The 27865-nt window shown below is 41.3% G+C and overlaps 2 protein-coding genes across 2 annotated transcripts; one reads left to right on the forward strand and one right to left on the reverse strand.

The window, feature by feature from the left end:
* Nucleotides 1-4276: 4276 nt before the first annotated feature.
* lrpap1 (low density lipoprotein receptor-related protein associated protein 1) lies at nt 4277-11394 on the forward strand. The gene is made up of 8 exons (XM_037472529.2): nt 4277-4578; nt 5389-5533; nt 7269-7399; nt 7576-7696; nt 8697-8852; nt 9292-9374; nt 9729-9905; nt 10300-11394. Exons 1-8 carry the CDS (start codon nt 4417-4419, stop codon nt 10366-10368), a joined length of 1044 nt encoding a protein of 347 aa, XP_037328426.1. The 5' UTR covers nt 4277-4416; the 3' UTR covers nt 10369-11394.
* Nucleotides 8980-27449, reverse strand: dok7b (docking protein 7b). Its single transcript, XM_037472528.2, has 12 exons — nt 27341-27449; nt 27179-27224; nt 26426-26514; nt 25926-26076; nt 24922-25122; nt 20547-20666; nt 16829-16933; nt 15464-16326; nt 13905-13976; nt 12876-12921; nt 11495-11640; nt 8980-11199 (listed from the first exon to the last, which is right to left on the reverse strand). The coding sequence occupies exons 1-12, from the start codon at nt 27392-27394 to the stop codon at nt 11026-11028; spliced, it is 2067 nt and encodes a 688-aa protein (XP_037328425.2). The 5' UTR covers nt 27395-27449; the 3' UTR covers nt 8980-11025.
* Between the last annotated feature and the right edge of the window lie 416 nt (nt 27450-27865).

The raw sequence follows: 27865 nt of genomic DNA on the forward strand, positions 1-27865 counted from the left end.
TTCTATTTAATACTGACAGATACAGAATCTCTGATGGGTCAAATGTTTCATTCCACAACACATTCTGTCAATCTTTTAACTACCCTTGGAATTTAACGATTACTGTTAATACCAATTATGTGCTCTGTGCACAGTGAGTCGCAGTCAGTAGCACAATACATTCCTCTGCCACAAAGGCATTAAGAGGAGAAGACATGACCGCGAACATGCCATACATTTTCCAACATAAGTAAAGGTTTGCATTGGAGACATCCACATCAATCTTCATTCAAACCTTGACTGCAACCTTACATGGACCTTTAGTAAATTATTTTAACTTCTGTTACATTAAGTTTTCTTGCTTAAATAGTATTACACTTTCACCTTTGTGACCGTGCATTTATCCACTAACAGAAAACTGTAATCTAATCAGTTTCGTTGTTTCTAAATCCTTTTCTTTTTTAACTGGATTTCAGTATTTGAACTGCTTTCATGTCCCAAAACAAAACTAGAGATGTATAGAGAACAACAAACACATAAAAGGTGGATTTAGCCAATTTAGTTATGTATAGAATCTTTTTTTTGCGGTAGAAGCAAAATAGAAGAAGAAGGGTAGTAGAGCAGCAACGACAGAACAAGCATAAATCCAAGCCATGGTCTCCTGCGCGCCCCCTTCATTGAGCCAGAGGTGCTCATCGCCTCCCCTCTGTGCGTTCTCCCAGCAGTTCGTATGGGCAAATAGGTTCTACACATTGACAATGAGAAAGCAAAAGGTGCACGCTTAACCCAGTATGTGACGGGTGGAACAATCTGAGGTGAGACACGGGTCGTTGCAGCCTCACCGCACCGCGTCTCCTCGCTGTTTGAACAGAACAGGTTCAAATCCAGCGGTTGGGGATTTTTTAATTAATTGGAATCTTGCAGACACTACATTCATAGCACAGATCAGTAGAGCAATATCATCTATTTGATCATTCATTTCATTTTTTTCATTTTATATATGAAATATGTGCCTCACCTGTCATATAAATTGAAAGATTGTAAAACTAAAGCTTTCTGCAAAATGCAAAAAAGGAGAAATTACTGGTGTGAGTGAGTTTTTCTCTTTGACTCCAGCGTAACCCACAAAGACGCAATAGTGGCGCTACTAGCACTGCACATGATATTATTCATGCTCTAACTCCACATCAACCTTATCCATTTCCTATTGAAATGCATTGCCATCACATGCAAATAAAGGTTTAAAACAGATATTGTATTGCTGAAACGCAGGGAATATAAATCACATTGATTTAGATTCTTTAAAAGAACAAAAGTACTTGCTGGTTAAAACAAAAAGTAACAGGTAATGTGTTATGTTATGAATTTTAACTGATTTCAACTCTTGAGAAAAGCCATACAAGTTTTATATTGTAACTTCCTTGACTGGATCATTTTAAAATTTGACATCATTTGCTTTTTGGCAAAAAAAAACCTCAATTTCACGCTGACATTTCAGGATGGAAGCTACATCAAAGATTTCTGAAGTTGAAAGTCCCCACTGCTGACAGTCAGCCAGAAATGCAAAGAACTGATCGTTTTGAAATGCTCAAAAATAGGACAAGCAAACCTGATGTGCGTGGACATTGAACAACTCTTTTCTGCAGGTCTTATATAGGATTCACATTTTGCATGACTTGAATTAGGAAGTCAGCTTTGTTGAAAGATAGCTGGACGGCACCTACGTATAGCTAACAACAAGCAAAATGTATTCAAAAGGGTCAGTGAGAGAAGCACAAGACGTTGGATGGAACAATATTTGTAAAACAAAAATGTACAATTTTGGTTGAAATATTAAATGTCAGCTGCACAGGAATCCTCTTATGGGTTATGCTATGGCGCCTGGCATCAAATGAGCTGTAGCTGCCACCCAGAGGGGGGCCCTGACCGCCGCTGGGCTGATAATCCATGATTATTCACGGTTATAAAAAAATCGAAATAAAATTCATTTTTATCCATTTTCCCATCAATATATTCCCCTAGATGAATTAAAACTCAACGTCTTTAAATCTATTTTTTAGTTCCTAAAATGGAAGTACTAATCATAATTCCTGAGTCCCACAGTGTGTCCACATCCTGAGTTATTCCAAAAATTATTCTTATTTCTTATCAAGCATGCAAAGTACTATTGCTACTTCATTTTTACCGTAGTTGGATTATGTATTTGTAAAAGAGAATATTTACATTGTAAGGATCTTGACCCATGTACTGTGGTTCCCTTCAAATTGTAAATAATGTTTTGTACCCTTTTCTTCCCTTGTACACTCGGCCAGAATCTGCAGTCCTTTACCCACAAACATGTTGATATATCTGCAGTCATTAAATATGCATGGTTTTTACTGAGCCGCTGCCAAATGTGGCTATACTGCTATTTGATTTACACGTGGGGAAACTATTCCCAGCCACGTTGAAAGGAAAGTAAAATAGCACTTTAGAAGATTTAGAAATGCTGAAAATTTGATTAGTGAGAATCTCATTCGTGCCGAGCCAGACTCTGAGTTAATGTGACGTCTGCTTCTGTTGTTCCCTGCAGTTAAATTAGCACGAGTAATAAGATTATAGAAGCCTACTTATTGCAATCACTTGGTCTTCTTAACTGTGTTTGTTCATGGTCAGCAATTGAATATTTCCTCTAACTCCTTATGACTCCCCCTATCCCCCAAAGGAGAACAGACACCTGCTGCTTCAATTTCTTCATTTATTTTTCCTGATTGCTTAATTTTGTTTGCACTGTCTTACTTTAGTCCAAAGTGTCTTTGCTCTGTGTTGCACAGCTAATAATCCACCTCAGTCAACTTCTCCCTTTCCTCCTCCTAATGGAAGCCGAATGAAGACAAAATGATGTGGTACTGTGGGCAAAGACGCTGGTTAACAATAGATTAGTCAAAACATCTGCTTCCCCATTCATCTCCTTCCTTTTCCTGACGATCTAATCAACACAGATGTGTTAATCAACTTGAGAGGACCCCCCTGACCACGTCTGAATTTCAGTCAGCTTAATCAAAACGGGGGGTGTCCTAAAACTTTAGTCTAATCTCAGGTGAATTGAAAGGGTGTAGACACAGACGTTTGACATTAGCAACAGGAAGATGAGTCCTATTGTAAAACAACCTCAGTGCATGCATGCACACAGCGATGCTTGTGGCTCAAGCTGAGACCGATGTGACAGGATCAATTCCTGACAAATTATCAGGCCCTTCGGAGTTGGTGTTAACCTTTTCAACTCAAGCCATCTGCCGCCCTCGTGGGCAAGCACATTCAATGGGGTGTGTTTCTAGCAATAGCAGATCTCTGAAATAGTCGAGCAGAGTATTCCTCAAAAAGATACTATTTACAGTGCTTTAATATGCAGCTGCTTACTGACAAGGGTGTTAATTTACATTTTGCCTGTCTGCTGATCTGCTAGTAAAGGGTTTGACGTTTCTGATTTGTTTTGGTCTTTTGGTGGAAAAGGAATACAATCTAATATCTCAATTTCCGTTTGTCCATCAGTGTCACTTTACCTCTCCTTTAACGGAGTTCAGCTATTGTGGTGTATTGGATGTAATGATGTAAAAGCAATTTTGTCAAGCAGAACAGTTCAACAATAACAATTGATGGATAATTGTATAATAATAATTGTATTAATTGATTTAATTTTTCTTTTTGTTCATTGTAATTGAGCACAAATTAAACAATTCCAGAGAAAACAAAACCGCAAGGCCGGTTATATGTATACACTGTGTGTGTGTGTGTGTGTGTGTGTGTGTGTGTGTGTGTGTGTGTGTGTGTGTAAAACATTTATTCATTATTATTCAAGCATAAGAGGTAGAGCGCTGAAAAGTCAAAACCCTTCTAAAAGAGCTTTTAATATCTGAACGGTGTCTAGCTGAAAACACAATGGAAGAGAAGACGTTCGAAATGCGTACGAATAGAAAGATAAAGAGCGGAATAAAGCTTAAAAGGACAATAGTTGACATTCTTAAAAGTACTACGACAATTATAGCTGGGTCAAGTTTAAAGTGCAGTTAGGTCTTAGAGGAACCTGTTATAAACAACAAGGTAAACTCGAAGTGGTCCCTCTCAGCTTCCGTCTAACGGTCCGTAGAACGACGAGCTGCAGAGTCACGCGGAGGCTTTCTATTTGCTAATTCGCAGCTCTCGTTGCCAGGTAACCTCGCAGAAAGGCATTTCATGAATTGTAGTGCGAAAAAGTCACATCCCCTTCAATTTTAAAGAGTTCCCCCAGACAATAAACTACAAATCCCAGAATGCATTCTTTAAGGAAGTGGACTCTCGTTTTGAGCACATGACTTGTGGTACTGCAGCGCACCACCACAACAAAAAAACGGTCGTAGTTTTGTTTTGTCTCTTTTTTTCCACGAGCTAGTGATTTTGGTTGGTATTGTTATTTTCAGAATGAAACTGCGGTACTTAGTCGTTGCTCTGTGCTTCGGTGTCGGTGTAATGGCCGGGAAATACTCTCGTGAAACTAACGAGCCCAAACCTAGCGGCAGTGATGGGCAGACGGTGGAGTTCAGGATAGCTAAATTGAACCAGGTGTGGGAGAAAGCAAAACGGGTAAGTAAGTTAGGTAACGTTACACGAGACGAGCTTTATTACCTGTACGGCTAACGAGAACTGCATTCAAATAAATGTCCGTATCAGCACGAACGGACACAACTAGCGTTAGCGCAGAGAACCGAGCAATGTTAGCTAACGTTAATCAGGCAGCCTTAATACACGCAGGTTACGTTAGTTAGGCAGGACCAAATGTAGGTGTGCAGGAATCATTCAGTTTCTCTGTGCGTTGTATTTGTCTGTGAAATAATGCTTGGTAACGTTAGCATGCAGCAAAACCAACCATTAGTCTAACTGACGCTATAATGATACATGCCCTGAAAACAATAAGAGCAATAAGTTCATTGGTAAGAATATTTTTGTCTTGGTAGACTAAGTCTACCTAAAAGTCCAGCTGAACAATTCTTCTCCAGTGGGCCATGCGTCATTCACCAAGCGTGTTCAGCTTTCTTGCCTTAATCACAGTTGCATTTCCTGAAGTTGATGACTGCTCAGAGACCAATGAGCTTTTGATCCGTGGTGGTTCCAAAACGCTGCACACTATGTTCTTGAAATCTGCCGTAAAGGTTAAAATGGGATTAGATTAAGGCTTTAAACGGTGTAGCAGCTCCACCTGAATCGATTTCTCCCCCCAGGGAACTGAGACTTGCCACTGACATTAATAAAATAACCTAAAGTTATCACTTTATCCCAATAACATAATGCGTCTGTCTCGCTTTGTTTGGGTCGCCACGCTCCCTACACTTCTCCTAGATGGACGCACGCCTCTCCGTCTAAGTAAACGTTTGTTTGTTGTTTTGGTTTTGGTAGATGCAGTTGTCTCCAGTGCGGCACGCCGAGCTGCACAGTGACCTGAAGATTCAGGAGAAAGATGAGCTGCAGTGGAAGAAGGTGAAAGTGGAAGGGCTGGATGAAAATGGGGAGAAAGAAGCTCAGCTCCGACGTAACTTCAATGGTGAGACAGCTGTGTCTGCTGGTGCAGTCAGTCATGATGAGTTGGACGGTTTGCACACATTCAGCGTCCGTCTGCCCTAAACATACAGTCACCCACAGTGTCGATCTGTGCTACCATTTTCTGATTTTTTTTTCTTCAAAATAATTAATGCTTTCAAAACGGAAGTCCACAAAAACATGTTGGTTTTCTCTTACTAGCAAAAATGCCAGAAATATCAAGCAGATGCAGAGCTGCAAACTGGTATTAAAGTATATTCAAGGGACATCATTTATCTTTGTGCATTTTAAACAACGTTACAAATGCAAATTCTTTGTTTTTAATAAATAAAATAATTTACTTAAATGAAAAGCATTGCCTTTTAGGAATACAATCTTTGATATGAGAAAATGATTGTGGTGTCTATTCAGAGACAAATAACCTTGTGTCTCAGACATTGTAGTTTGTGGGCAAATGGCATCTTCTTGACAGATTAAAAGTTAAAACAATAGTTTTTGTTCAATTTGAATCTTTATTGGAGTGTCCATTCAAATCTAGTAGTTTGAAGTTAATGTTCACATGCAGTGTTTCCATTATTATACTATTTTTATTTATCTTTTTACAATCAAGTCCGGATCAAATCCAGAGCTGCTGTATGTGTATATGAAGGGATTTTCGCCCCAGTATCTGCAGGCATCAATCAGACCAAATAGAAAGACTGCAAGCAGCAAGTGGATACTTTGGCAGCTCGGCCTGCACCACAACTTCTCAGCTTCCTCACTCCCTAGTGGTGAAGTGACCTTCCAGCTCTAGGCAGCAGAGTCACTCTCCTTTGTAGCCTAATACAAACGCTTTCTAAGCAGACCTCAGGTCACCTTATTCCCACTAAATCAAGTCCATGTGTCATTCTTATTGAGCTCAAAAGTCATTTTCTTTTTGTTGTGTTTGTTCTCCTCTTTTTTGCATGCCTAGAGACAAAGTCTGACACCTTGCTTGTTGTTAATAAGTAGGTGTGGTAATGTGAGCTGGTTTTACTTTTTGCACACATTGCAAATCGCTCGGGTCAAGAGCGTCTGCTGAACCCGTAGAATTTTCATGGAGATTGTTCACAAGTTTTTGCATCCTGTTTACGAGGATTTTAATGGAGCCGCGTGCGTGCGGACAGTCTCGCCCAAGGAAATCACAGTAGTTAATAAGTGACACTGATGGGTAGGCAACAGTTTGAGATGGAGCTGAATCAGCGGCTGCAGAATGATGAGGCCAAAGCTCCTTCGGGGCTAAGTCCAACTTACAATTTTTTCAGTGGCTGCTCAGCATATTTTGGACATAACCCAGGATTTTAAAGTAATTATTTGGACAAAAACCAGTCTACATAACTTTTTGTCCTGGCCGTTACTGGTTGCATTTAAAATATTTTGTCTTCTGCTCCTTTCTCATCAAAGTAAAATATTTCAGGTTAAGAACAGTTTTACTAAAGCACATGAATATCACCTACTCTCTGCTGCTTGTGCCAACAAAAAGTGATGTTAGTTGGTTTAAGCTCTCTTTAGAATCCTTGGCTCTAAAGCCTGTTTTGTGGTCTTTGCAGCTTATTTTCAGATGGTGATTCATCAGAGATGATGCCCCCCTTTGCTTGAAAATGTGTGCTTTCCAAAAGTTTCCTCATGACCTCCTGGGTTGTTATTTCTCAGAGGCTCATGTTAGGATTATTTATTGCAGCAGTTGTAGGCTTTAATTTGAGGTCAATGTGTGTATGTAGTGATCCTGGCCAAATATGGAATGGATGGGAAAAGAGACACTCGACCATTGGAGAGCAACTACCTGAAGGACCACGACACCAAAGATGGAGACGTGTTTGAAGACCCTAGACTGGATAAACTGTGGAACAAGGTGTGTGTGAGCATTCAGAGGAAGAAAGGAAAATAAATAAATGTGCATGCAATGGTGCTGAGATGTTATGCCCTTGTTTTGTACTGGTGCATGTGCATTGCACCACTACTGCTTTGATGGAGCGTTTGCATTTGGCACAATAACTTGCCTAAAATATTATTTTCCAAATCCATCAGGCCAAGAGCTCTGGGAAGTTCTCCAATGAGGAATTACTGAGTCTAAAGAGGGAGTTCCAGCATCACAAGGACAAGACCCATGAGTACAACATCCTCATGGATACAGTCAGCAGGACCGAAGGTGAGGCACGTTATTGCCCCCTTTGGCTCTGCTGCTGCTGCTGTGCTCACGTGTCACACCACCTTTGCTTAGATCTGTCCATATTTTTCACAAGCCAATGTGAAGTCCTCTCTTCCATTTTTCATCCATCACTGGTTCTATACACAGTCAAAATGATGGTTCCATTCAAAGGTTTACTCCTAATCCCGACCTAGAATAACTCCCAAGGTTACATTTTGTATACTAAACTAAAACTTGAAGGATTTTCCTGAGCAATACGGCCACATTTATACATTAGCCTAGGGCAGTTTCCAAAGAAAATGAATGCAAAGATGAAATGTTGTACATAGGTTTACGGTATGAGCTATGTGCTCTCAGTGTTTATCAGCTCATATCAAGTGAGTCTTAAGCGGAGCTGACAGGCTGTGGTTCAGAAACACTGGAGGGAAAGGCAGGTTTCCTTTGGAACATGACTTCACTTTGCAGCTGCCTCGTTGTGCAAGAACTCCACAGCGTGACATTTGAGCCGGGTTTCTGCTTGTCTGATGCATTTAAATAGTGAAACGATCAGAAGTTGCCTTGAGTCCATGCACCTCCACAACACCATCACCTCCATCCATGCACACTTTTGCAGCTTTCCCCTAGCTTCATTTTGCCTTGTTTTTTTTCTTCTTTTGATCCAAATGTCAACTGTTGCAATTGCCCTTTTGTTGACTTTTTACCTACTCATCTTTTCCTTAGTTGAGAAAGGCAGGTGTTTCATAACCACATTGTAGTATCAACCGAAGAGATTAGTCATAAGATACACAAGATTTTATATGAATAATAAATGTCATATATAAAGAAAGACATGTTTTCGTTTTGATAGCTACCAATAAGCTCACCTTATTAAACAGGGTTCTCCTTTGACTCATTTATTGCTTCAATTTTCTCCCATTCTTTTTATTTATTTATTTATTATATTCCTCATTGGTTGTTGTTTATCCACACCCATCTTTCTCTCTGCCTGTCCCCTCAATAGAAATACACAAAAATGTAATATCTCCCCTGGAGGGGGACACAAAAGAACATCTGCTACACCAGAAGCACACAGACCTGAAGCAGAAGATGAGAGACCTCAGCCAGGGCTTTGAGCGCCTCCGTAAACTGAGCCACGAGGGCTTCACCGAAGACAGCGGTGAGGGAGAGAAAACACACACAGTCATACTGTTTATCTATCACACAAGGGTTATTAATCTGCATCCATTTGGTTAGTATAGTATGTCAAAACATTTATAGTTATGTCAGAAAGAATTCAAACGTAATCAAAGTCAAAGTAGCTTTATTTGTCAATTTCTGCATGTCAGACATACAGGTAATCGAGAAAACGTTTCCCACACTCTCACGGTGAAACATATAAAGTGCACAGGCACAACAACAGATAACAGATAAGACAAGACATTTTTTTATACAAATACTAAAGTATATCTGAAAAGTTTAATATATATATAGCACGTTGAAACATTTAAAATATGTGTAAAGTCAGTGTTTTTACATAGCATGTTGAAAGTCTGTCGTGCCTGTATTGGTGTGTTTATATTAATCTTGGAGTCTGTTTGTACTTTCCTCTCCTCTAGAGTTTCGGGAGCCCCGTGTGATTGAACTGTGGGAAGCTGCCAAGAGAGCGAACCTCAGCGACGATGAGTTGGACTCTCTCAAGGTAGCTCATACATCGCTAGTGACATTTTATGGACACTTCTGCTTCACCTCTTTTTGCTTCATCACCGTGCTACAGTCTGAGTGGTATGATAAGTACTACTTGTGCATTGTAAGCTGTAAAGCCTAAAGTGCACATTATTCTTGTCACATATTACGCACTCTTCCATCTCTCCATGGACTCCTTTCACCCGTTGTCCCAAATCAACCATGATGAACCCAATTGAAATGTTCTCTCTATTAAAGTATGTCAGGCTTTAAGAGCAGTTGTGTCAAATAGTTACTTTTTCTCTAGTCAGTACTAGTGTACATGTAACTGAAGTTAAAGCCTCCGGTCCTCCCTTTCGTGTTTGCCTAGGAGGAGCTGCGTCACTTTGAGACCAAAGTGGAGAAGCACAGCCATTACCAGGAGCAGCTGGAGCTTTCTCACCAGAAGTTGCGTCATGTCGAGTCTTTAGGAGACAAGGAGCACATCAGGAGGAACCAGGAGAAGTACGACTCACTAGCTGAGAAAACCAGGGAGATGGGTTACAAGGTAAGGAGGGATAACTCTAAACTATATTTACACCAGTGATGTTGTCCAATTGTTGACTGCTCGCTTGCAGTAGAAACTAATACTGTTGCCAAATAAGCATGAATAAAACATGGGGGATGATCAAAGAATTATTTTTCCCCCCATTAGAAAAACTATAGACTTTCATCTCAACTTTTTTTGTAAACAAAAGCCAAAAGGGAATAAAAGAAAAATGTGTTTACCCTGATAAACCTAAAAGATCATTGGTTATTAGAAAGAAAATATTTAATCTAATTAACTGATTAAGCAGGCGTGTTTTCACGCCTTATTTTGAAACTTGCACTATTTAAGTGTGTTCTGTGAGATTAATGTGCCTGAGGCTATCAAACGTTCACATGTATTTGTCTGATTTCAGATGAAGAAGCATATGCTGGACCTATCTAACAAGATCTCACGTGAGGGACTCAAGCATAATGAGCTTTGAGGCTCGGAACAATTCCATCTGAAAACCCCACAGCCCGTCTTTTCTAATGTTTTTTTGAAGGATTTGTTTGTACACAAAACACTATACATAGGAATCTACTACTACATGCATTTGTACAACTAATGACTAACTAAAAATATGGTCATAGTCCCAAAACATTAACATGTCATGGGGGCAGCTGGTGATTGGTTCAGGTCCCGGTGAGCTGACACCAGTTACAAATCTATATAATCTACAATAGTAACTGTCTTTTGAAATATTCTGTTGCCTAATCAAGGAAGCACTGAGAACTACAAACTTTAATGTGAAAGAGGCAGGTGCAAACAGCATACAGGAATATTTAAAAAATATAGTTTAAAAACTATTTACAAATCATGTTGATGAAAGCAGTCCCTGTAGTGCCATGAACAGGCTAGCGTGGTGAGGTTTATAGAACACTTTTTCTAATCAGACGCAGAGACCTAATTCACTCATGATGAATAATCTTCCTTGCTGGGCCTTGATTAATTCCATGACAAGTTCCCCAGCTTGTGACATACACCTGTGTTTAGTGCTATTTCCTCATAGATGATTGTTAGAAATAACCTTAACGGAGTGTCACGATGCAGACTTTTTTGTATTTATAATTAGCTGAACTGTGTTTTTTAATGAAAAGAATCAGCAAAGAAAACTATTTTGAAGTTTGATATTGCAGTCAGTCTGGTGGCTCTCCAGCTGAGTCAGCCTGTCCTCCCTGCCCTGCACATGCTCCGCCCCCACTCGCTCAGCCGTTTCCATGGCAGTGATGTCGAGGTGGGCGTATTTGATGGCGCTCTCTTCTGGTCGGGAAATCTGTGATAAAGTGGAGAGAAGGGAATATTTGATCTGCAGCCTAAAATAGCTTCTTTCTGGAATACAACTCCAATATTATTAAAATGTATTAAATTACTTTGCTCGATCTAGCCAATTCACAGCTTAGGAGTTTATTTGTTTAAAATGATGTAACTTTATCCTTTTTTTTATGAATAAATTTTTTCCCCCAATTTATTCTGTCCCGTTTATATGCAGAGAGATAAATCATCGCAGAATACACACATCAAATGTGTGTTTAATGGTGCCGGCGGTCACTAGGTCGGCATCGTCTTACCACTGGAGGTCGGCTCTGTGTAGAGGAGCTCTCCCTGACTTGTAGGGCGCTAATGGGGATGTTAACATAATTAACCAGGCTGCCCTTACAAAGCCGAATGTCCAGGGCTACAGATGAAGGAGCTTCATGGGCACAGCGGACGATGCCTGAAGTAAAAAACAGGTTTGCTTACATTATTCCACACCAGCAACTGTCATGAAATAAATGATTTTTGATGGGACTGGTAATAAACCCATTGTATATTATGTCCTGAACAATGTATAAATTTATAGTATTTAACACTTCAAAAAGATGTAATTAAAACAAGTATCCAAAATGAAGTCGTATTACATTAATGAAGTCATTGTTAAATATTTCACTAAAAAATAACCTATGGTAGGTAAAAAGTTATAGCATAGAATAATAGGTGCATAAATTCTAAGGAATTGGTGATACAGTATGTCCTAAAAATGTCCTTAAAACAAATGAGTCATACATGCTCAGAGGTGGGGGAGTCGAGGGTGGAAAAGAATTAAACCTCTTTCAACTTGCTAAATTATCCTCAGCTTCATCCTGCTCCTCCCCTACACAGAACAATCTGGCAGATTACAAGATTTTGTTTTCCCTCAATCTTACCAAGGTAAAAGTATTTGCTAGCTAGATGTACCTCTAGTAAAAGTACAGATTTCAATAGAATGGCCCCCCATCAGTGCTGCATGATATTGTATGACCTTATTTTCACTGCTACTAATGAAGGAACATGCAAGTAAAAATTTCAGATGCAATGCATCATATGAACTTTCATCATTTAAATGTGAAACTTGTAAATAAATCTCAACTACTGACATGCAGAGGAGTATGAAGCGCAGTCGCATTAAACAGAAATACTCAAAGTACACTTCAAAATTGCACTTAGCGCAGTATTAGATAACAAACAGCCGCTGTTTCAAATGCAGTCTGAATTCCAGGTCAAGTAACAATTTGGTTTGAAAAACAATATTTGAGTCAAATGTACTTGGTTTCACTTCAGAGTGTGGACTGAGGTCACTGATTGCATAAACGGAATGGAAGTAAATCTGTGTCATCGGGTTTTGAAAGAAAAACGTGATTGAAATTATGTATCTGAATGTTTTTCAACGTTAAAAGCCCCATTATTATTGGACATGGCTACAATCCAGTCACCTGGGTGCTCGCTCCTGTTGCTTGACGCACGCTCCTGATCTTGAATCGATTGCTCTTCCTTGAGGTCCCGGATGTTGTGGTTGAATTTTTTGCAGTATTTTAACGTTGAAAAACATTGATACATAATTTCAATGCATAAATATTCAATGCTAGAAATTCAATCACGTTTTTCTTTCAAAACCCGATGACACAGATTTACTTCCATAATATACAAACATACCTTGTGTATCTGCAGATGGTGACGGGCCTGATGGAGAATTGGCAAACTAGAAAACAAATGACAAAAAACATTTTAAATTTTGTGTTGAACAACTTAATTAGTGTGTGGCATTTAAGAAAGAAGCTTGTTGCTGATGTCACATTATATTACTTCTGAACTTCAGCATCAAATGGTAGAATGGTGCATTTTCACTGCCAATCTGAGCAAAGTAGGTTAATTGACAACCAATACTGTAAAGTAATGTCAAACAAACATTTGCAGAAAGGTGTAGACCAGGAGAGGTCCTTGATTATGCATCACAAAATCATGGGGTTTTTGCAGTAGACCGGGAGCTGAGCTAAAGGGACGTACACGTGCTCGGACACAGACACACGCACACGATAATGGCAAATTCCTGTCTGCCAATGAGCTCTTTACACTGGCAATATCTCAAATGTGGGCCTGCAGTTCTCTTCTCCTGCTAAATAAAGAGTGAGTCAAGCCTTGCTTTACCTCTCATAAATTGTCTCCAGATTGTACCTGAAGCCTAATGCCTTCCTTCTTGTTAGCTCTGCTGTTGTGTGGCTGTCAGCCGTAACAATGTTTACACGTGTCTATGCAATCCCTCAACTATAAAAATGCTTTGATTTTCAACAGTCAAACATCTAAACCCACAGATCATTTAAACGCCAAAGCAGTGGCGGCTGGTCAGCAATGGGCAGCATCAGCCCACCTGGAGCGCTCCTCCTTCAGCCCATAAAAAAGGAACGATATGATCATTTTACATCATAAAAATGGAAATATGCCCAAAAATATTACATTACATATAACATGATATCTGGACGGAATATATGCTTTTCCTGCACGTCCCATCTGGTATGTTTTCTGAAATTGATTCAATTGCTCGACGTAGAACGTTTTCCACCAGCCGCCACTGTGACAAAGTGCGTGTTTCATGTCTTATTTAAATTAGTCTTTTAGAAGCTGGAAGACTGGGTTTCTTATTTTATGGCTGCAGACCTGAAATTAGTAGGCAAATGCAAAAGGTACCTGGGTCAAGCCTCTGTTCCTCGCTGAGCGCCACTGCTCTGGTGTCACGTAGTTGTCCGAGCCGTGACTACACTGGAGAGACGAGAGGTGTTATTGTTGATGGAGGGTCAAGTGTTTAACATTTAAGCATCGTTACTGGCTACAACTGCAGGTGCTCAAAAAAAATGAGTTCTGAAGAGAGAGGCTATACAGTAAATAGCAGGACTGAGTCTTTGAAAATAATTGAGCTGGAGGAAGAAGGAAGTGGGAAGCGTGTGATGCCATCCACTCCTTTTTGATACAGGGCTGAAAGGATAGAGGTGGTAACCAAGGGAAACCTGGACAAAGTGCCCCTTTTGATATTTTCTCCACCACAGCAGCTCACACTGCTGGAACAATATTTTGCATACAGTTTTTTGATAACACGCATAATAAATATGCAACATTAAGGATGTTGCATATTGAACTGCTGACACTTCAGAGTCGAGCAATGCCGAATAAAGAAAAGTTATTTCTGTTTCATTCAACTGAGGGTTTCTGTCAAGTCTCATTAGTTGTTAACTTTCTTTGGCCCCTTTCTCCAGTATAAACATGATGTAAAATGAACACGCACTCCTACGCGAGCTGTCAAAAATCACGAGACATGCTGCCTGACATTCTGCTCGGATGACAATTTACTCGCTACACAAACCCTCGGAAAATTAATTAGATATAATGTGAAGATGTCTCTCCTGGGGGCTTTTGCAGTTCCAGACAAAAAGGTATCAAGAGGAAAAGCACAGGCTTTAGAACAAATCTATTACCACATTTGTGAGGCTTGATATTGGCGGAATCACTGCTTTGATTTATATTCACTTGTATTTGAATCCTCTCCCCATGTGTGACCCACTCGGGGTGTTTTCACCAAAGACATAACGCGTCTCCGGCTAAACGGCAGGATGTCTGCGACCATATTCAGCTTTGGTACAGTATGAGCCAGTTTATGGTCTCTAAAAGTGTGTTTGTGAAGAGAGCAGATCATCGCTGCCTGAACTGTTGGTTCATCGGTCAGAAACACTGCAAAACGATATAATACAGCAAGAGCAAAGGTTGGAATTACAAAAGGCCAAACAGGAGAATACACCCTCAGCATGAAAGACACTTAAGCCTCATTTGCTTTGGAACTAGTTACCAGAAGACCTATTGTAATGTAGGAATCCCTTCTCCCTCAAGGGGTTAGGAAAAACAAGCAGGACCATTGAAGAGACACTTAAGTTCACATGCTGTGTGGGGTGAAAGAAAAAATGTTTACCGACGCGTACTCCATAACTCTGAAGGAAGACGTGGATAAAACCAGAAAAATGATTTACGTTTCAAATAACCACAAATCCCACAGATGCTAATTTGCACAACACTAATATCAAATAACCTGTGGTTGGTAATTATAGAAGTTTGTTTGCAGTTGAACTTTTACTTTTTACCCTGATAATGCTTTTGGATACTCCAAGACTGGACCGAAACGTAGGCAGGTATTGGTCACCCAGAATCGTTCAAATATCCGTTTTCTTGGATTGCACTTTATTATTACTGTAATGAATTACCTGAGTTTCTTCACTAAGGAAGCCTCCAGGGACTCGAGGTGTGACCCTCCCCTCACTGTCCACAGAGGGCGCCCTCTCACTGCCACAGAAGTGGGAGGGCTCCATCATGGCCAGATGCTGGGCTCTGGTTCTTAAAGTTTGTGCCCGACTATTCCATCGATCCCCTCTGCTCATACTGCTCCTGCTGTACCTGCCCGCCTCAGCGGGGGCTTCGGAGAGGGAGGGTTCCCCGAGGGACAGGGCTTTCAGTAGACTCCTCGGGGTGTCGTACTGCAGATTTAGCAGGCTAGGGATTTGATAATCTCCACTGTGCCTTTCAGACGCTCGGGAGCCAGGTCTGGAAACCCAAGGGCAGGAGGAGTTAGCAGAACTGAGCTCTGGGGTTAGTGTGGACTGAAAAGGAGAAGGAATGGGGGGAGGAACAGCAGGAGGCTTCAGGACGGGTAGACTGTTCACAGAGGTGAACTCCCCCTCCCCTCCCAGGCCAGCCATGTCCAGACTCCCAGTACATGAGGAGAAACTCCCCGAGTAAGATGACTGACTTCCTGCCGCTATCCCAATCCCACTGTCTAATGAGCTCTGCCTCCCGCTGTCATGGAGACCACGAGGATGCAGGTGGGCGGAGAATGGACGAGTTCCCACGCTTCCCATCACAGCAGCATGAAGCCGGTCATCTGAACTGGTTCTAGCCTTCAGTGTGGAGGAGCTCGAGCCGGTCACGTTAGAGAGGAGCGGTTGTGCGAACGGCTCCCCCCAAGATGAAAGTCTGCTTCCACAGCTTGCATCCGAATGACTGGAAGAAGAGCTGGAGATGCTGCTTTGGTTGTCACCGGCAACAGATGACCTAAAGCTGTACATGGACGCTGAAGAGAGAAAGAAAGGAATTACAAAGTGTTTTTTTTTTTTTTAACCGATCTGCACTCACACCAACCCCGAACCGTTAAAGTGTTTCATACACAACATTTAATGATTCATCAGAAATAATGTACCTAGTTATGGTCTGAAATAACAACATATGACCCTGTGAAATCAGTTTTTTATTAACAGTTCACATTGCTATGGCCCAAGTCTTTTGCAGGCCTCCCCATGCAGCAAAGAAATCTTATTGCTTCCGAACTCTGAGCTTGAAAGTTAGACAGCAAAAATGAATCACAGGACCCATAAACCCCCTGCAGTTCATATTTCTTACTCATAAATGTTATTATGACAGAAGCTGCTTAAACCAGGGAACAAGCAGACAAACAGTAAGAAATGAAGTATTAGAAGACTGATGACGCATGCAATCCATCTGACACATTACAACAGCGCCTGTGAGTTACACATTGTATATTTATATCCTAAAGTGCAGGTTACAGTGTAATGTACCTGTGCTGCTCGCTAAGCTGCTTTGAGACAACTTGCTGAGTCTCTTCTCCAGCTCCGACGCCTCCTGGCTGATGCGCTTCTCTGCTGACGCTGCATCTGCATTCCCTGCAGGTATCCACCAACAAAAAGAGCACACAAACAAACAATATTAAGAGTATGGAGCAAAGTGACTGAAGACCAGATGGTGCACATAGCTCATGAAAAGCATCTTTTTTTAATCTTATAGCAAACCATTTTTCCATTCATCCATTATCTGTGACCACTTTTTTCATGGTGACAGCGCCTCCAGGTTATTAGATGTTGTGACATTTCAAAGTAAAAGTTTTGCTTTCGACAGCGGTCCATTTAATCTATGGAGTGAAGCCAGTGTAGTTTAGATGTATATGTGGATAAAAACCTGAATATAAATAATTCATGGTCATCACGTTATTTATACGATAATGAGTATGAAAATAATACGGTGTGCAGCTTGTACATTTACCCTAAATTTAGCATAAAAAACCTGCCAATTACACACTTAATGCCTGCTATATATACACCTAGTGAGAGAGTGTGTGTGTGTGTGTGTGTGTGTGTGTGTGTGTGTGGAAACCTAACCGCTGGATCTCTGCCTCTTGACTGCATCAGCTAATGCTAACATGCAGATGCCAAGTTTCTTCACTACGCTATGTGAGGTGTCAGCTAACATTTCTGACTAGTCTAAGCTAATTATAGCTGCTTTACTGCACTGAATGTCGTGGGGTTACAGAGGGCCTCATAGCAGACTGACGGAGGTCAAAGGACACCAGAATAAATGTTGAAGGGAGTGTGAAGACATTTGAAATACTACTACATCTGATATTCTCAATAGTCAGATTCTACTCAAGATTTTACTTAGGATGAAGTAGGAATACCAATGTAAAAATACTTTTATATTATGAGTAATTGTGCACGTGAAAATGTACTTCAATACGGATTCATCAATAACCGAAGCGTTACGTTCCCCAGTTTCTGTGTCTGCTTGTTTTCTTTCCAAAACTCAGGTGATTCTAGGAGCAGCCGTCCCCAGAATGGAGACCTGGCCCCACCCACTCGTCAGTGGCAGCACCTGTTTTTCTCAGCCTCGGAAGGATTAAAGGTCACATTTGTTGTGGTTCACTCTCGCTGGTGTCCTATGTGGGAGTAGTAAGAGTGAGAGGTGACTCTGACTTTTGTTCTGTGACCTTTGTTCTGTGACTTTTGTTCTGTGTTGCTGTGAGAAGTGTATTTTCAGTTTTGTATTTACATGTCCTTTTTGTTCACCAGGGAAAAGGGGAAGCACCATGGGAGTGCGTAGGCAAGCTGCCCATGGGCCTACACCACCCGTAGTCATCCTCCTGTCTAGAAACACTAGGCAAGACCTGGGCGGACCACCCCTCTGTATTTTGGTTAGTGAGCCTTGTCAGTGCTCAAAGCTAGGTTTGTTTTGGTTCAGTCCAGCCCCTTTTCCCAAGCAACCCACATATAATATAGTATATATACACTCACCGGCCACTTTATTAGGTACACCTGTCCAACTGCTCGTTAACACTTAATTTCTAAGCAGCCAATCACATGGCGGCAACTCAGTGCATTTAGGCATGTAGACATTGTCAAGACAATCTCCTGCAGTTCAAACCGAGCATCAGTATGGGGAAGAAAGGTGATTTGAGTGACTTTGAACGTGGCATGATTGTTGGTGCCAGAAGGGCTGGTCTGAGTATTTCAGAAACTGCTAATCTACTGGGATTTTCACGCACAACCATCTCTAGGGTTTACAGAGAATGGTCCGAAAAAGAAAAAACATCCAGTGAGCGGCAGTTCTGTGGGCGGAAATGCCTTGTTGATGCCAGAGGTCAGAGGAGAATGGCCAGACTGGTTCGAGCTGATAGAAGGGCAACAGTGACTCAAATAACCACCCGTTACAACCAAGGTGGGCATAAGAGCATCTCTGAACGCACAGTACGTCGAACTTTGAGGCAGATGGGCTACAGCAGCAGAAGACCACACCGGGTGCCACTCCTTTCAGCTAAGAACAGGAAACTGAGGCTACAATTTGCACAAGCTCATCGAAATTGGACAATAGAAGATTGGAAAAACGTTGCCTGGTCTGATGAGTCTCGATTTCTGCTGCGACATTCGGATGGTAGGGTCAGAATTTGGCGTCTACAACATGAAAGCATGGATCCATCCTGCCTTGTATCAACGGTTCAGGCTGGTGGTGGTGGTGTCATGGTGTGGGGAATATTTTCTTGGCACTCTTTGGGCCCCTTGGTACCAATTGAGCATCGTTGCAACGCCACAGCCTACCTGAGTATTGTTGCTGACCATGTCCATCCCTTTATGACCAAAATGTACCCAACTTCTGATGGCTACTTTCAGCAGGATAAAGCGCCATGTCATAAAGCTGGAATCATCTCAGACTGGTTTCTTGAACATGACAATGAGTTCGCTGTACTCAAATGGCCTCCACAATCACCAGATCTCAATCCAATAGAGCATCTTTGGGATGTGGTGGAACGGGAGATTCGCATCATGGATGTGCAGCCGACAAATCTGCGGCAACTGTGTGATGCCATCATGTCAATATGGACCAAACTCCCTGAGGAATGCTTCCAGCACCTTGTTGAATCTATGCCACGAAGAATTGAGGCAGTTCTGAAGGCAAAAGGGGGTCCAACCCGTTACTAGCATGGGGTACCTAATAAAGTGGCCGGTGAGTGTATATATATATATATATATATATTTCCTTTTTACGGGTTATATGTGTTTGGTCGTCAGTGCATCTACAGCTGCATTGAGGTCATGAGCGGCGGGTCGTTGCGTTGCCTCCCCCAAGAGGCAACGTAACACGAAGTATCAAAAGTTAAGGAGAGACTCCTTGGTCTTTGCACTCTTTTGTTTTTACTTTTGTCTATCATAATTATATTTTGACCTCCTTATTACTGCTGCTGCTGCTCTTGTTTTGTGTATCTTGTGAACACTGTCCACTTTGCTGCTGCGATCCTATGCATTTCTCCATTGTGGGACTAATGAAAGGAATATCCAATCTTATCTTACTGTTGTTAAGTTACGTAAGTTCAGTTGCTACGGTTGATTTGTGAGAATGAGACTGATTTAAGGTGTCCACCAAATTCTTATCAGTTTGTGAGCATAAAGTGATAAGCGCTGATGTTGGCAGTAACTACTGTCTGAAAAATAAAGATAGGTATCTTGTTCCGTTTCTACATTACGAAGAAATAAAAATCCCTTATCTTACTTAGCACTTTACAGGGTATATGTCCAAAAAAAGACCCTGTAGTGTGTGTGCGTGTGCGTGTGCGTGTGTGTGTGTCACAGTGACGTACCCTTGTTTTTTTTGTCCTTTTCTCTTCCGAACATTCATTTAAACATTATGTCTACATATCTATAGTCTCAGGTATGCCTATGAAATCCTCAGCCCTTCACAAAAGCACACAAGTCACATACAAAGTCATGACCTCTTAAACCACACTGTGACCCATGGGGCTTTAGGTGTGTGGTGTTTCCGTTAGCATGGCGCCCGCCTCAAATGCCAAACCTCTATAATGGAGGGCACAAAGTCACCTACCAATGTAATAGATTGCATTAGTTGAGTACAGTGCTTCTCTTTTGCTAATATTGTGTATGACTTTTTGTAAAGCTTACATGCATGAGGGAATGTGTGCGTGCGTGCTGCTTGCTCGCATAAGTGCATGCCCACCTGGCAGGCCAGGTCGCAGGCCATGAGGCGGCCTGCTGGAGGTGATGCCCCGGACAACGCAGTCAAACAGGAAACTGATCTGCTCTCCTTCGGGACAGGACAAGAAGAAAACACCAGCCCCTGGAAGATGGGATGGGAGAGACGAATATTATCATCATCATCAATGACAGGCATACGCCTATAATGGATGACAAAGAAAAGGCGAGTAGTGTAGTAAGTGAAAAATAGGGTAAAATTCTCTCTGAGCTGAGTCAAACAACATTCACTGAGCAATATCCCAAAAGCTTTTGTAAAGGCAAGGTTGTTTGAGTCAGAAACAAGCCTTTGTTCTAAAAGGTTACATACAACTCAATTCAGTCTCCACTATACTATCAATCCCACACAGGGGGGTAAGTCTGTGAACACAAGACGATAAAAAAGAAAATTCTGAAACATCACAATGCCGAGATATTGAAAATACAACCACAAAGTAAGCCCTTTCATATTTTGTGTCTTGTATCTATGAGACGGGATTTGTAGTTGATGAAAAGGTGAAGCGGAACATTTTGCTTTGATGTAATTCAAAGATTACAAAATGGCTTTTGTATTTTTACAGAGCTGAAAATGATGATTTTAAAGAAAATTACAAAAGACTATTTAAAGGCAATTCCAAGTAGTTCTTCAAGCTCAATAAATTAAGTGTTTCTCTTTTAAATGAAATGTAATAGAAACCTGTTAGTTTTGTTAGCTCTATCTTACAATATTTTCTCCAGTTAGTGGAAAGTCCTGAGCTGCCCATTACCAGCTCTGTCAGACATTCCCAACTAGAGCAGATGCCGTATAAAAATACCATCCTGGATGAGATCACTGTCGTGATGCTTGCATTCAAGTCAGGAATTTACATACTATTGAACTTACCAACTATAACTCATTAACAAATTAATATACATTTATTAGACTTGTATAATCCAATTGATTCACCTGATCGGATAGATACTTTAGAGAAGCTGGTATTTGTGAATCTAGTATTGTGAAGAATGTCAGTCCCCCCCCGAAAGCCTCAAAAGTTTTAAATTCGATTTATAGATCCAGATCACAACAGAAGTCATTTAAGGTGAACAGGTCTACACTTTGTTCTTGTATTAGACAATGTAAACCATGGGGAAACACTAGATGTTATTATTTAAAAATACATTTAAAATAGGGCAATAGATTTGAAAAAAAAAAAAATTAATCGCACATTTTGAAATTCTTTACTCTTAATTAGTAGTGTGTTTTCCTTTTAAAGACTGAATATTACCATTTTCCCGTGTGACACGCAGGGTAGATGTTAAGATTGAAGTAGCCTAGCAGCTAACGTTAGCTTAGCTTACCCTAGCCTAGCAGCTAGCTTAGCCTTAGTCGTAAAGTGGTCCCACTCACCTCCCTTCTGTTTGACACGTGGAGGAACTCCTCTGCACAGTACTCCGCTGTATGTTGCACCTCTGTTTATTTTACTTTCACTGCAAAAAAACTCTTTCCATCTTTAACTATCGCCTTGCTCTCATCGATCAAATCAATTGCATCTAGCAGCGGCCTTGTTTCCGGGGTCAACTTTTACTTTTACTTCTGGCCCACTGGAAGACCGGAAAAAAATGTTAACTGCATTCAAATATTTGATTGCATCCATCTCGGCCTCATTAATCGCATTTATTAAAGCGTTATTTTTGACAGCCCTAATTTTAATATAACTCAACTTTAGAAATCATATTCTTCGTTAAGTTTTCTTCATAGTTTTAATATTTTGGTTAACGTTCACAGCATTTAAGTCAGAAATTAAGTCTTTGTTTTGGCTGAAAAATTGACATTTTCTCTTCAAATAATTTGTTTTACCTTTGTAGGTTGATGTCAACATAACCATTTAAAAAATAATCTATATTCTTAACTATTCTATTAACATTAGAAAGAAAATGACATAAGTTACATTTCCCCTACATAATTTCTCAATTTCTGGTCCTTTTATGGGAGGGTAATAATTATGTTTGAGATGTTATAACCACCAAGAATCTAATGAGGATCAATTCCTCATAAATTTTAAAAGAAAAATGCTGATTTTAGTATATTTAATGTAGGGGAACAATGAATCAAAACGAACAGCTGAAGACCCCAGAAGAAGAATAACAGGTGTAGGGTCCAAAACATTGAAACCTCTTTGGATCTAATGCCTTGAAAAAAATGAAGTTCCCTTAAACTTTGTGCTTCCAGAAATCATCTTATCTGGATGAACATTGACAAAAAATGCCACGTACAACTTTAAAACCCATATTAATCTCTCAAGAGCAATTACCTCACACATGCATTGATAAGATACTGTGCTATAATCAGAGAGAGAGAGAGAGAGAGAGAGAGAGAGAGAGAGAGAGAGAGAGAGTCCGCTGAGGAACATGGGGAAGGTTTACTGACATAGCAATCATCTTAAAATTCCATCACAAGGCTTGACGACCATCCAGCCTCTGCAAAGGATCAGCTGTTACAGCGTGTGCAGCACAGGGTCAATAGGAACACTTGTTGACCTAATAAAAATATCTGTCTAGCTAAAACCCAGCTTTGCACAAATCAACATCGATAACACAACACTGTGGCCTTACTATCACATTGGATGGGAGCTGAAGTACAGAACATGCGATTCACAACCAAAAGCGCAGAGGCTCGACTTGTAAGTGTTTGGTAAAAGTCTTTGCACAACATCAGGGCCCACTGCCCCTCAGGACTGGTTGGCTGTCGGTCAGGGATGTGTGCGTGTCCATGGCAGTACGAAAGTGTGTTGTGTCACTGTGGTGTACGTCTACAACTCTGCCGCCAGAAATTGTATCACCCAAAGCAAAGCCAACTTTCAAAGTGCAGCAGCAGCAGAGAGCACGAAGGCAGTGAAGGGTAAAATAGTTTTACACAGCAGACCAGGAGAGACTGAACGCTTATGGGAAATCAGGGAGCTGAGAGGGTATAGGAATTGTCAGATGTAAATGCATGATAAGTTAGCTGATAAAGCAGCTTTACATGGTCCAGTAGAGGTCGAGGTCAGTCTTTAGAATTCTAATACAGCATAACAGTCACTGCATTCAAGTGACGTGCACAAAAAAGATAATTTAAGGGTAATGTACAAATAGAACGAAAAAGTCAGAAACTGTAATCACAAAAGTTGGTGTTTTATTACCCAAAAGAAAACAGAGCACTAGTATGTCCCCATGTACTAGCCAAATACAAATAAAGATTAAAACAGTAAGCTTACAGTCAGCACTCAAGCAAGGAATGTCACTTGTTCATTTGACTCTAACATCTTTCTCCTTCTGTCACTCTGGTTCTGCACCCCGCTAAGAGGGCGTCTCTCTGCTGCCTCTGGGGCTGCTGGGTAATATGCAGATGAGGTGAAGGAGAAAACTGTGATTAGCAGTTGAGCTAGCATGTGTTATATGATTGGGTGAGTGACCACTTTGAGGGAAGCTGGTATTTATAGATGTTGCTCATCAAAACACTGAAACCAGACCCTTTGGCCCTCAAGGTTATTCCTGTAGGAGCCATGAGAGGATTCACTCTCTCTCTCACACACACACACACACACACACTTTCTCTTAGCACGAACACACCACTGAAACAAAGATGCAAGGAGGTCACCGAATACCAGAGATACAAAAAATACATTTTAGTTGTCCAAATAAAATCAGGAAAACAGCAGCTGCTGTATTAAGTATTCCCACATGAACACTTTAAACACTGTCCCATTAGTCGCTCATCTAGCTGTCCCTGTGTCACACACACACACACGCACACACACACCTCATTCTTCCCATGCATGCCAACAGGACTTTTTGCCTAAACACTGGTCACTACATAAACACATCACATATATCATTTATATATCATTTAAATAGGTTGTTTATATGACATGACAGGTCCATCAACCTGGAAGCACTAGAGAGAAATGAAAAGCGGTATTATTTTCGCCCCATAAATAGGTGTAATTAGAACACTGTGCTGCAATGGTTGTATGTCATATTGAGTAACAGGTTTGACAGTAAATTATAAGCAAATTCTAAATATATGTATTCTAAATATTATAAAGAAGAATAAATTGTCAATTTATTCAATTTACTCAAATCTCAATGAGCCATTTGTCTGCTTAGTAAGATGAATAAAAACATCTTATACACGTAAGAAGGCCAACAGTTTAGGAGATCCGATTATGCAAAATGCCTCATAACCAGTGCTACAAATGATGAATGGAATACAAGGGAGGCACTGTGCATTGCCCAAAGCTTTTATTGAGCTGTTAGTATTAGGATGTTGCCCCTCTTGGCTGAAGGCCATATAGTGTAAATCCACACTGCAGTAAAATCTTCAAAGAAAAGGAATTACTTACAGACTCCGCAGCGAGTGCCCCCCTCGAACACAAAGCCATTTGGCACCGCGCCATAGCGCCGTAACGCAGACAGCTTCCAGTGGCCGATGACGACCGGCGGGACGCCTCTGGTGAGGACCAACAGGTCGTTGCACAGGTGGAGCGAGGCGGGGCCGCTGTCTAGTTTGGTGCCAGGCTCGACATTGACACTAAACCTGTGAACTGAAGACAGAAAGAGTAAAAGCTTGGGAAAAGTTTTGTGGTTTTGTGGTCTACAAATTTTATCAACTCAACTTCTCATATTGTAAATCAATTAATGTCGAGGACAAGCCTACAAGGACCTACTAGAGGAGGGGCATCACAAAAAAGTCTTTGCTTCAGAGCAGACTGTATTAAATCAACCAATAAAACCAATAAAACAATAACTTAGGGATTCGGTGTATTTTGTATTTTCCTACATGTGGCCCTTCAAACCCTTCTTCTTTGTCCTTCAGCTAACCACTCTGAAAAGAAAGGTGTGAAGTTGAGACAGCAGATTTTGCAAATAGAGGACAGATATTGTCTGACAGTGCAATTCCATTTGTCATTTCTTTGGTCTCCTCTAGCAAGTCACCTCCAGCAGGTCGACGCTGCTTAACATCCTGACAGTTCCATATCTTATGTATTATTAGTGTGGCCACAGAGAGAAGAAGAACAAGAACTGTCTCAAGTCGCTTTAAGGCTTGATTATGTAACATTTATACTAATAGTGACTCAACCTTCCAATCTCTGCAACCACACTCTCTAACAGGGTTGTTTGTACTGTTGTTTGTTTAATCTCAGTGTTACACAGGCCTCCGGGAGCCTTGCTTCTCCTGGTGCGCATTGAAAACACAAAGACCAACCAGATACAAAACAACAATCGGAATTTGTTGAGGTGTGTTATCCAACTGCAGTTCACTGAATCAAGCACATGAATCATTCACGCGTCACATCCTCGAGGAGGCACCCAGGACTGTGCGATCCACACTAGACAAACCACAGACCTTCTCCCAGGCGGTAGCGGATGCGAGCATCCCAGGCCAGCAGGGCATCTCGGCTGTTGAAGCCCAGGACCAGCGTGTGGGCCAGACAGAGGATGGAGAGGGTGTGGGACACCCCGTCGAGCCCAGGCCCCGGCTCCACACCACAGATCCCCTGAGGGAGCACAGCACATTACACCCAGATTGTCTAATATTCTATTGTTTTTTATTATTCGCAAGGAACTCTCTTATCAACTGCATTCAAGACGTTTTCTCAGGTGTGCAGACTTAAGCGCTCATCTTGGTTCAATGCAGTTTTCCTTTTTTTTGCAAATTGTCTTGATTAGCTGATTTGGGCGGGATACCTGTGACAAATCCTTATCTATCCGTGTGGCATCCACAGTTGGTGCAGAGCCTGTAAATGTGCCATCAGTAGAAAACCTGAGATGCACCACCACCAAAGGGCTGCATTACAGCTGCCCCATCCGATTGTTTCACCCGCAATTGAGATCAGCTTAAAGTACCTCCAGTGTTACATTGAGCCTTTCCTCGCGGCCTCTGCCTCTCTCCTTCCCTTTCTTCTTCTCCTTATACGCCTGCAGAGACAGACAGTCTATAGCAGAAACACAGAGGGAGGCGCTTTAAGGTGGGTGTGTGCATAAAACGTGGAGCAACGACTGGGTCAATTCTTGTGCCTGCATGTGTTCATGGCACACCGGTCAAAACACACCGTAAGATAACGAACTGATCCACTGGCACAGCTGGTGATGAAAGAAAAGTCAAATACACAAAGACACAGGAGCCGGCTCTACAACCCAGGTAAAGACTACCGCATGTTGAGAGGCACAGTGTCGGCCCTCACAGCCTCTCAAGTGAAACTCGATTCTGTGATGAAACACGCTGCTTTCTTTTTCCTGCCAAGCATGAAGAGGAAAACCCCCCGTTACACGATCACAGTTTAGCTGAACAGATTTCAAATGATTAACTTGGCATCCTACAAAATAAGTTATAATATTCAGACTAATTTGAAGGACCACGGGACTAAATGAAATGAAGCTTCAGTTCAGCTGGTTTATTAGCGCAAGACATTCCCACAGGTTGACACGGATACGGTGCGTTATGTGCTCCTGTGGCGCACAGCCAGGAGACCAATTGACAAGTTGTGATTAGTTTAACAGCATAAAAGCAAATGGGATAAGTGCTGAAGGACACCGATGAATGAGCTTAACTGTCTGTCACTGTATAAATGAACACATTAAAAGTGGTTTGCCTCATACCTGCTACTGGAGAAGGCTTCTGAAGGACGACACACCGAGTCTTCCACTGTGGAGAAGTTTGTAAAGAGACAATATATGACAAAGTAAGTTCTTGCAGTAGTCCCTTAAGTACGAAAAGACATTCAAAGCTAAAAAAAGATGAGGAATATTAGCGGAATTAACCTTTTTTCCATCTCTAAGCTTGACTTGTCCCTCCGCGACAACTGTATCCGTCATCTTCTGTCATGGTTCCGAGCAGCTGTGTGTGCGCCTGCATGTGTGTGTATGTGTGTGTGTGTGTGTCTCTCCCCTAGTCCACAGAGAGAGAAAGAGAGAGGGGGGGGGCTATAGAAAGGGAGAGGGGAGGGCACTTTTCAAAATAGCGTTTGTGACCCTGGGGGGGGGGGGTCTTTAGAATTGGTACAGTTGTCATTCTGTGTCAAGTGCTTATCGTTTACAATGGAGCTAACTTGATTAAATCTGCATAACTTGCACACCTTTCACTTAGCTCATGACGCTGGCTCTAACTGGGGGCTAGACAGGGATCCGCGTTGGCTTAATGCTGATCAGTTGAGCCTCGGCTCTAGCCAGTTTAATCTGTTAAAACTGGCTCGAGGGTAATAGCAATTATGATACTTTAAGAGGGCAAATCAGCTCCAAATCTGCGACAATCAGTTTATAAATACAAGATTAGTAGAAAGAAAATAC

This window comes from Pungitius pungitius, chromosome 9 (genome assembly GCF_949316345.1).
Source record: "Pungitius pungitius chromosome 9, fPunPun2.1, whole genome shotgun sequence".
Classification (NCBI taxonomy): Eukaryota; Metazoa; Chordata; class Actinopteri; order Perciformes; family Gasterosteidae; genus Pungitius; species Pungitius pungitius.